We start from the raw sequence: 10,399 nt of genomic DNA, 5'->3' as shown, positions 1-10,399 counted from the left end.
GAGTAAACTTTGACCAAAATTATACCAAGAATTATCAGCACTTCATATACCAAATAAATATAATATGAAAATATATTCTATGATGGATCTGATGATATTAATTTGTATTATGAATGTTAAAAGTTTCTTGTATAAACATGGTCAAACTTCAAAGACTTTGACTTTGGAGCTCGCCACTATCCTACACGAATCTTTGATAACATGTCATGTGCATTTAACTGTAGAAAAACAAGCTTGCAAACCTAAGAAATTGGACCAACATGCAGATAAACTTTGGGAAACAACTATAAACACACGCCTTTGATAGGAAACTAGTTTGGATTAGTTTAAATTGTATTGGTAGCTAGTATCCCTTGGGAATCCGGAATTGTATATATACCCGATTAGCACGTGCGTACGCAGGTCTCCAAAAAGACTCTTGTCAACGCAAATCGTGCAGGGAAGGGAAGGATGGAGACACGCATCGCATCTTCCGAGCGCTCGCTCGCCAAAACACGCATGCATGCTTGGGCTCGCTGTTAGAGTTAGACAAGGAAGGCTGGGGGACTGCTTTGCATTGCTCTGCGGAGCGGCAACGAGAGATTGAAAAGGAAAAAAACAAAAAAAGAAGGTGCAGAAAATTCTTCTTTCTTTTCCATCCCCGCAAACAACATATTCTTGCATCGAAGGCCCTAACTTTTTGCACCCGACACCCTACAATCCTTGTTTTCTTACAAACAAGGCCAAATTTTCGACAAGTCGGGGGAATTTCCGCCGGAAATTTCGGCAGCATAACGCCTCACCGGCACTACAACCCCCCCCCCCCCAACGACCATGTCTTCTATTTCCTCCTGTTTCACATGCAAGGAAAGAAAAACACCACATGCATGCCATGCCGCCGTCCCAACGACTCCAACTCCACCATATATATACCCGTCTTCTCCTTCACTTTTAGTAGTTGACAAGCCGAGAATCAGGTGCGCATAAATACTGATAGATGAAAGCCCTGCAGCACTGCCCACTACCGAGCAACCTAAAGTAAAAAAAAACTTGAATGGCATCAATTAATTATGATAATTTTGAAATTACTCCTACACACTGAAAACAGTGTGCAGCTGCCGGCCAGAATGTTTCTGTCAGAAATTATTAATATTGTAGTTGGTTTAATAAACACAAACTAGTGCAGATTAACTACCGTTACGAACGATCTAGACTATGTCCTTGTAGTTTCAAACTTTCAGTACCACTTGACATCAAAGATGACATGATAAGAAGGATAAATGGATATGCATATTGGTGTTTGTCCCAATCAGTCTCAAAAATTAAGCAAGCACGGTGTGTACATGAACGAACCCCACTGCTAGTTCATTTCTAATAAAACCACATGTTATATTTTTTCTCATTAAAAAGAATGTTGTGTGTGAACCAAAATGAAACGGTTGTTTAGATAGATCTGGTATCAATGAAAACTACAGTGGCCTGAGACCTCCAACCAAAAAGATATCACCGGCTATAGCAGGTAGATAAAATAAGCGCCTATGACACGGCGGGTCTGCACCCCACCCCTCAAGGTGAGGAAGTACCAGGCCGTGGCGAGGGGCATGGCCGTGCCTAGCGCCATTTTGGACAGATTGGTGGCGGATGTGTGGACGGTGCAGTTTGACCCCATACTACATGTACCGTGATTGATCCATATTAGATCAATTGGGATGGTAGTTTTCTTTTCGAGTATTGGGATGGTGAGGCAGTATACTCGGTATCATTTGATATTAATGTGTTATCCTTTATTAGGAAAAGTTGTGCTATAAAGTTGTCATGTGAATTGATTGGCTTAATAGTTATAGTTATCTTTCTGTCATTGCAAGAGAATCCTTCCTACCCTCCTAGAAAAGAAGACTGATCGAATGAACTACATGATATACTTACAACTAATCGAGCAACTCGCATTCATCTCGTTTTCGTTTTTATCTCGTTTTCGTTTTTAGAGTAAAACTAACCCCAGAACAACCTTGTATACGAGTATATGACCGATTTCACTTGAAGAAAACATAAAACCTATATAGTAGGATGAGGTCCAACCTTATATACCTTGATGGTTGATTGATTTGACTTGTTTGTAATGCTTCATCTTACTAGTTCGGTGGTTCAAGACTTGAAAAATGGCGCAATAAAGCTATAGTCACCATTGCTATAAGCCAGAACTCGTGGTGAAACCGCAAAAAAAAAGCAATTAGAGACATTGCAGATGGGAGACACAATTTCATGTAAAACATGTTGTCACCTCAAAAAGGGAACGATATTGTCCGACGTGCCTACGAATTACGGCAGAGGCAAGTAGATTGGCCTTCTGGAGCTCCAAATCCCGTGGGACACACTCTCGTCCAAACAGAAGTAGGAGATCGCTGCCATTGTGGCCGACTAGCAGGCCGATAGACGGACGAGCTCACCAGTGGCCAGTGTTGCGGATGGGCCAATGGAAGAGGCTACCGGCAATGAGCCTGCGCCACCGTCCTCACCGAACCATGCCGACATCAGCACGGGGAGGCGTGTGCTCACTACACCAACATGGCATTCGAATAACGTGAGGCCGCATTCCCGTAGGCACAGGCCGACCAGGCCTAGAAGCTCCACCTCCTCGACGAGCATCGCCGTGAGCGCGGAGGAGTAACTCGCCGTCGCCATGGACATCACGATGGACGTGGATAAGCGGGAGCCGTTGATCCTACCCTAACGCTCTGCCCATGACATTCGCTGCGACCGCTTGCGGTCCCACGTTCGGTAGACGGAGTTAGAAGACGCCTTCAAGGAGATCGATGAGGCGATGGATGAAGTTTACGATAAGGACGAGGACGACGTCGCTAGCTCCACGTAGGCCGTGCCACGACGACGAAGTCGGCACGTCTGCGGGCACCACATACAATGAGGAAGAGTAGACCATGGGGTATCGCCGACGCTTGGGTCCCACGACGGCCTCTGCTCTTCTCCTCCCGTGGAAGCTATGCTTGGCTGGCTGATCATCGTCGGCCGATTAGCCGCTTGGCTTCGTGAAGGCAAAGGGTAGTCTACCCCTCCCGCTGCACTTCACTTCCTAAGGCTCACAGGTGTCCAATGAGCTTGTTGTCGGACATGGGGAAGACAAGACGTGGGAAACGAGCTTCGACGATCATCTGGACTAGGTTAGAATAAGGTTTAGTTCAAATATATCGAGAATGTAATGAATGTGCTCCGATTCAGACGAAAACCATCCGGTTTTATGTAAAAGGTATTCAAGTTTCAATGAAAAATGTTCGGTTTGTTCAAACTCGCATCAAATTTGTTTATTTTCATTAAATTCCGTTCGAAATATAACCGGACATTTACGGATGCGGTTGGATGGCCGGCTTTCCCATCAGTGTCCGCGGACGGATGCGGGGTCCAGTTTGGAGGTGAGAGATCCCCAACCAAACGCTGGAACGCATCGTGACCATTGACCGTGGGCGCAGGATCGGTGCGAGCGAATCACGCGGCCAGAAGCAGAGGCGCCGTGGACCCTCTTGACTTTTGTTTGCCTCCCACAACGCTCGCCGCTGGGCCTCGTGGGCTTTGCTGCCTGTTGCTCTGCCTCTGCTGCTGCTCTAGCCGTAGCTGCACGGCGGCGATGGCGATCTGAAGGCCCTCCGCCGCCGCCCGCCCGCCCGCCGGAAGCTCGACGGGAATGGAGCGGATCCTCAAGGCCGCCAGGGAGTCCGGCTCCCTCAACCTCTCCAACCGCTCCCTCAGGTAATCATCCGAGTCTCTCCCCCTCCGGTCAGTTGAACTCAAATCAAATCCCCCATCATCCATCTGTTTGTTCGAAAGAGCCGGATCTCGATCCATTCCACTTCGCCACTGCTTCTTCTTGGTCGCCGTCGACCGATGGTAAAATGGGCCACTCCCACAGAAACCAAATGCGTGGCCAGATTCAGATGCGACGCGGCTCATTTCACCGGTGTATGTAAACGTGGGGGGATTAATTCCTCGCCGGCTCGCGGAAGCCGCCACGACCGACGTCGAGATGGTTGCACAGCCTGACTCCACTTACGAGCTCCATTTTGGGCAGATTCCTTGTTCCTACTACTGCACTAGTATTTATTACCTTCAGTTTGACAGAAACAGAGTTTGACTGAAACTGTAGTTGTGTCTTCCTTAGTGTTCAAGTACATGGCACACATAGAGCTGCGTACAGCAGTGACAGGAGCGATCGTGTGCACGATCGTGAGTAATGCGCTACCGCAAAAACAGGAGATTAGTTCAATCTGAACTAAATCTGAAATGGGAAGATCATAACTAACCTGATCAACATTGACTGCGAAGCGGGGCGGATCGGGCGCCACTCTGCATCCCTTGATACAGGCAGAGACCAAGTCAAAGGATAACTGAACACACTAACACAGTTCAGGGGGTTTTCATAGCTTTGCATGCCCAACTTATTACTTAATATGCTGTACTGCGTTCTCACTTCATGGCGTTCTCAGAGATCGAATACGAATCGTGTATCCTAACCCATGTTCAGCCTATGGAGCTTGTTCATGGATTTCCCCTGTTTCGTACACTAGGTGTAATACTTGACCTGTACTTGCTGCATCTTTTATCTTCCCACTGACGGCACATCTGCGTGTTTTTTTGTTTCGTTCCTCAGTGAGGTGCCCGGGGAGGTGTATAACAACTTGGAAACGGGCAGCTTGGACGACAAATGGTGGGAGGTAAGCTGCGTACTCGGTGCCTCTTATGTGCAAAAGCTATACTGTACAATGAGTTCAAGCTAACCATGCCTTGATTGAATTTCAGGGAGTGGACCTCCAGAAGCTCATACTGGCTCATAACAACCTGGAAGTGTTGAGAGAAGACCTTAGGAATCTGTCTTCTCTTGTCGTGTTAAACATAAGCCACAACCAGCTATCTTCCGTTCCTGCAGCCATTGGAGAGTATGTGGTGGATTATCCTATTCCTGTCATCTCAGTGTAGATGCAGACCCTTTATACTATATTACTATTATTGTCTAACTTCATGACAATCCTATTCTGTGCAGCCTTCCGTTGTTAAAATCATTGGATGTCTCGTTCAATCAAATAAAACTTATACCCGAAGAAGTTGGCTTGGCTACTGCTTTAGTCAAGTAAGTCCATCATGTACTCTTCCTTGTTCACTTTACATTTATTTACTTCCATCTATACCGTGTGGTTTGTGCCGTTGAAAAGAACAACTTATCCACCATGTATTGTGATGCTGAAAGACTTATGGGCCCCCAGTCTAACTCTCTATACTCCAGATCTGTCCATTCTTTGGAATCACAATTACTACCTAAGAATCAACATTAATGCTGAATCTTGTCATTCAGTGACATTAACTATAGGGCTCACAACAACAATTTTTGTGGGTTTTAAATGTTGCTGATTAGCACATAACCCAAAACTTTATCTGAGATGTTAAATATTCTGTATTAATGCGCCACTGTTTTTGGGCAGGGTCGACTTCTCAAATAATTGCCTCACTGAGCTGCCAGCTAGCCTTGGCAGATGCATGAACTTGTCAGAACTCAAGGTAAACTGTAGTCAATGCATTTATTATTTTCACAATAGTTTTTTGGGGCTTCTATCAATCTGCAGTTGATCATTACTGAATTATATCACTTGATTCATTCTCTAGTCTGGACATACACAGACTAATATATTGCATTATCTGCAGGCATCAAACAACAATATATCCAGATTACCAGATGAACTTTCTGGTTGCTGCAAGCTAAATAAATTTGATCTGGAGGTACAAAGTCCTGATTGAACTTATGATGAATATTCGTTTTCTTGGGCTGCTTGACCTTTGTTCGCAAAATAACTTAAATTGCTATAAAATGTCAGGGAAACAAGCTTGTGCTACTTCAAGAAAATATGTTCACATCATGGACACTGCTCATAGAGCTGAATGCTGGTATGCAATGGTACCATAATATTATTGAATATAAATGTTAGTTCTAGTTTTTGCTTCCCTGAAACTAACATCTAAATACTGGCAGCGAAAAATCAACTTACGACCATTCCAGCTAGTATCGGAGCACTTTCAAAATTAGTTCGAATGGACCTGCACCAGAACAGTGAGTTAATCTTCCCTGTTATGTGTTTTCATGTGTAAGAGCATCAGTTTATTAACATTGACAGTTTTTAACCTTTTTATATCAGAGATAACTTCGATTCCTTCTTCCATAAAGGGCTGCTCTTCTCTAGCTGAGTTCTACATGGGGTTAGTTATCTACCTTGACTTCAGAATATAGTTGCGCTTTTCCTTATTGTGAACTATTTTATATGATGTAAATTAACTCTGTTTGTTTTTTCTATTTCAGAAATAATATATTGTCGACAATACCAGATGATATTGGCATGCTATCAAAATTAGGAACACTTGATCTTCACTCCAATCAGGTTTTATTCCATTCGTTACATGACAGAATTGTCAATATGGTCTTCTTATTTTTCCACTGCTTCACATTTATTTTGCATCATTTAACCAATTTTAGTTTGAGTTCTTTTCAGCTACTGATCATTTATAGTTGCATGTAGTGAATAGAGTGCAGCAGTTATCTATTCCATGATGCCAAATAATCTTTCCTCACAGTTTGGAAGCATAGACTTACTGTATAGTCCTGCTTTTGATATCTCATTAATTAGCTTACTTACTACATCTCCAAGGGAACTGTGGAAAGTTGTCATGATACGAGTAACTGACATAAAAATTGATCTTAACTTTAACGTTATGAGAGCATTGAGAACACTGCACATTCTTGTGACCAAAAATGCAACTCTTGGCATCCAGTATGCTAGAATTGACATAACAACAGCATCCATAAAGTAAAGGTCATATTCTGTTGATCTTTTTTCTAATAAACGTGCTACGTTTTTTATCAGCTGAAGGAGTATCCTGTGGGAGCTTGCAAACTCAAGCTCAGTTTTCTTGATCTGTCAAACAACGCATTATCCGGCCTGCCAGCCGAACTAGGTAGGTTTTTGTGTTGTGCAGTGCTATATCTTGTAGTACCATTCCTGCTGTTTGCCTTTTTGGTTAACAATGTGATCACTCATAAGGATACACTGCACAACTATGATTTCTATGGGTGCATGTGCATGAAAACACTTGCGTGTTGGTGTCTTGTATATTCGTTGGATGGTTTCTAATGCTCAATTCTTGCATGTGTGTATGTAATAAGAGCTGAGTATATGGTGTGCTGCTCTCTCGCCAAATACATACTAACTTATCCATGCAATTTCAAGGTACAATGACAACCCTAAGAAAGCTTCTGCTTAGCGGAAATCCTATGAGGGCACTTCGTAGGTATGCTACAATTCATGTACTCTTACTGTTGTAAAAAATGTCTGTTAGGCTTCTACATAGAGTTGCCATCATACTAATCCATGTTGGTTGTCAGTTCTTTGGTTTCTGGACCAACATCAACATTGATGAAGTATCTGCGAAGCCGCCTTTCGTCTGAGGAGGAAGGTAACTGAAAGTGCCGAGTCATATTCATTTCAGCTATGATTGTAATGTTTAGTAATTTCCATTGTTTGTTTGGTACATGTAACTGTAACATCGTGCCTTTGCATTTAGAACTGCTTCAACATCAGTAAAAATCTATATTAAACACATTTCTCATGCAGCATCAGGGTCTAGAACCACCCCAACAAAAGATGACCAGATTTCTGCAGCAAGACGATTATCTGTATCTTCAAAGGTACTTAGATTATTTTACTATCATATTTGCAATACCATAAGGTAGATCACCTTTTCCTATGAACTTCCTCACATGGATCTTGAACCATTCAAGGATCAAATTCAGAGCCATTGTAATAGAAGTAACTAACTCACTGTTGTGTTTTATGTGATGTGTCCTTTTACATTGCCTATGAGTTTATTATATTTTTAAAAGTGGCTGAGAAAACCAAGTAGCTGAGTTCTTGTATAGTAAATGATCATTTGATTTTCCGACTGTAGCCCCTGATTTGATGTCAATTTACTTTGCTAGGAGTTGAATTTGAGTGGTCTTGGTGTGCCCAATGTACCCCCTGCAGCTTGGGAGACAAGTGATGTGGTGAAACTTGATCTTTCTAAGAACTTGATAGAAGATCTGCCAAATGAGTTGTCCCTGTGCTCATCACTTCAAGTGAGTTGAACTCTTGTGTTGTTATTGATGATGTTTAACTTAATTGCATGGTCTTTATGTATATGAAAGTTTCAACTTAATTCATGTTCTTATCTTCCACTTCCTTTTTTGCAGGCTTTGATTCTGTCTAATAACAAGATAAAAAAGTGGCCTGGCATGGTTTCCTCCCTTCCCAGTCTCACTTCCTTGAAGCTGGACAATAATCCTCTAGCAGAGGTAATATAATGATCTTGTCTTACGACGCTTACATTCTGCTTTACTATTAACGAATAGATGTCCAATGTCTAATTCTCTCTAATTTTGTTGAGAGTGAGTATCAGTCTTGCATAGTGTTGGTATTGAATTATGATCCCATAAAGTGCAAATAAATGAGATAACCAATTTTGGTACTTGATCGACGTTTGTTGAACCTACAAGAGTTGTTGGCTCAACAATTAAAGCTATTCTATACTTCTACTTGTGTCTCAAGTTATCAGTCATTTATCATTGGTTTGCAAAATTTCTTACGTTATTTCTATATAATACCCTTCACTTAACTGGAATACCATGTCAAATATCCGTGTAATGGCTGTTGTTTTTTTCTTAGCAATTGGCAACACATAGTTTAAATACGACTAGATTGTCTTATAGAACAAAATGGATGGGTGAAGAAGTAGTAACTTTGACTTGGAAATCTACAATTGTGTTTTACATCTCATTTTGTAATCTATAATACCTAATTCTTTTTGCAGATATCGTCCACTGATCTTGAGTCTCTATCAAAACTTGAAGTTCTGGATTTAAGTGGGAATGCATCCTCATTGAGTGAGCCTGCTGTGGTTTCTTCATTACCACGACTTCAAGAACTCTATCTTAGGTTGGAAAATATGCAAAGCATCTACTCTACCTAAACTATTTTATAGAACTTACTTTCTTTTATATATGAGCAGGCGAATGAAACTTCAAGAATTTCCTATTGGGCTTGTACAATTAAAACATCTACGCATTCTTAACCTCAGTCAAAATAATCTCTCAACCATACCAGAGGTAACTATCAGGGTTTAAAGGTTTGTTTTCTGATTTTACAATCAACACTTGATATGCATTTCTGCACTTAAACAGGGTATCAAGGATTTTACTGCTCTCATCGAGCTAGATCTTTCAGACAACAATATAACAAGGCTTCCAGCTGAGCTGGTATGTATGTTTTTACGCTTACAATTAGTTACAAGTCAGAATAAAGTAGTTGCTTGCGGAAATCCTGAAAATACCATCATGTCTAAATTTTATAACAAACAGTAGTCCCTACTCCTAAATTATGTATTTCTCTATCTCTCGCTGAAATGCTATAGACCTTTATTTTTTTTTGGATTTTTATGAGCAGGGTCTGCTTGAGCCTAGCCTACAAGTGCTTAAACTTGATGGAAATCCCCTCAGGAGGTAAGCATCTATCCTCACGCTTTTTCTGTGATGGATCTATGTTGACACAAGATCCACGATTACACAACCTTGGCAGTCCTATATCTAATTTGTAGAGTCAACATGGAAAGAAAAAAAAGAGATCTCTCAATGACAACATATTATTGGTTCATAGTTGAACGCAAAATTTACATTTGAGGGGAGGGGGGAAAGGAAAGCTGTTGGGCAGGAAAAATATGACCAGCCTCGTTTTGCTTTCTTGTACAGCATAAGGCGGACTGTTCTGGAGCGAGGAACGAAAGCTGTTCTCAGCTATCTCAAAGAAAAGCTCCCATCCAACTGAATAATACCATCATCAAGTGCAAATTCTGGTGGGACTTATTCCCTCGGTTTCCCCTCTTGAATAAGTTTCCTGTGGTTGAAGTGTACTGAATTGACCGTGTGTGCGCGTGCACCAGAAATGTTTTAAAATTATGTGATTTGTGTTTTATAATTCGTTGGTGTTTGTTGGCTGAAATCTCTAGAGATTTTTCTTCTGTTGTGTTACAATTATATTGATTCGCTGTTGATCATTCGGAGAAGTTACCTGATCACAAATACAATATTGATTTTGGGGTGGTAGAAGATCAGACTTTCGAATCATCTGAAATTTAAGTGAAACAAAAGATGAACCCAAACGAAAAAGTTACATCAGCAAAATGTTTTACTCTCCATTGTTGGTGACATTCTCCTTTCATTGCGGTGGTTGTCCCCTGCCGGGGCTGGGGCTAGGTCCTGCTGAATCGACCTTCTTCCTGGCCTCCATCTTTTTCCGTAACGCGTCCGCCATCGAAGCGGCCTCTTCCGCCGTTGCCAGCA

General features: G+C 41.9%; 1 protein-coding gene across 1 annotated transcript; it reads left to right on the top strand.

The window, feature by feature from the left end:
- The first annotated feature begins 3,456 nt into the window (after positions 1-3,456).
- Positions 3,457-10,165, top strand: LOC123140032 (plant intracellular Ras-group-related LRR protein 6). Its single transcript, XM_044559765.1, has 21 exons — positions 3,457-3,738; positions 4,637-4,700; positions 4,786-4,922; positions 5,027-5,113; positions 5,463-5,538; positions 5,683-5,757; positions 5,853-5,922; positions 6,008-6,085; positions 6,171-6,231; positions 6,332-6,410; positions 6,894-6,984; positions 7,257-7,317; positions 7,412-7,482; positions 7,641-7,714; positions 8,006-8,143; positions 8,258-8,359; positions 8,875-8,999; positions 9,073-9,169; positions 9,245-9,319; positions 9,507-9,562; positions 9,809-10,165. Exons 1-21 carry the CDS (start codon positions 3,674-3,676, stop codon positions 9,882-9,884), a joined length of 1,758 nt encoding a protein of 585 aa, XP_044415700.1. The 5' UTR covers positions 3,457-3,673; the 3' UTR covers positions 9,885-10,165.
- The last annotated feature ends 234 nt before the right edge of the window (positions 10,166-10,399 follow it).

The sequence above is a fragment of the Triticum aestivum genome, chromosome 6B (genome assembly GCF_018294505.1).
Source record: "Triticum aestivum cultivar Chinese Spring chromosome 6B, IWGSC CS RefSeq v2.1, whole genome shotgun sequence".
Lineage (NCBI taxonomy): Eukaryota > Viridiplantae > Streptophyta > Magnoliopsida > Poales > Poaceae > Triticum > Triticum aestivum.
The sequence above is the reverse complement of the archived record's forward strand: the minus strand, read 5'-3'. Positions and strand labels throughout refer to the sequence as shown.

Bases quoted from the DNA above. Each gene is read 5' to 3' on its own strand.
- LOC123140032 (XM_044559765.1), top strand. From the start codon at position 3,674: ATGGAGCGGATCCTCAAGGCCGCCAGGGAGTCCGGCTCCCTCAACCTC. The intron at 5,923-6,007 runs GTATGCAATGGT...AAATACTGGCAG, and splicing joins GCTCATAGAGCTGAATGCTG to CGAAAAATCAACTTACGACC. The intron at 7,318-7,411 runs GTATGCTACAAT...GTTGGTTGTCAG, and splicing joins CCTATGAGGGCACTTCGTAG to TTCTTTGGTTTCTGGACCAA.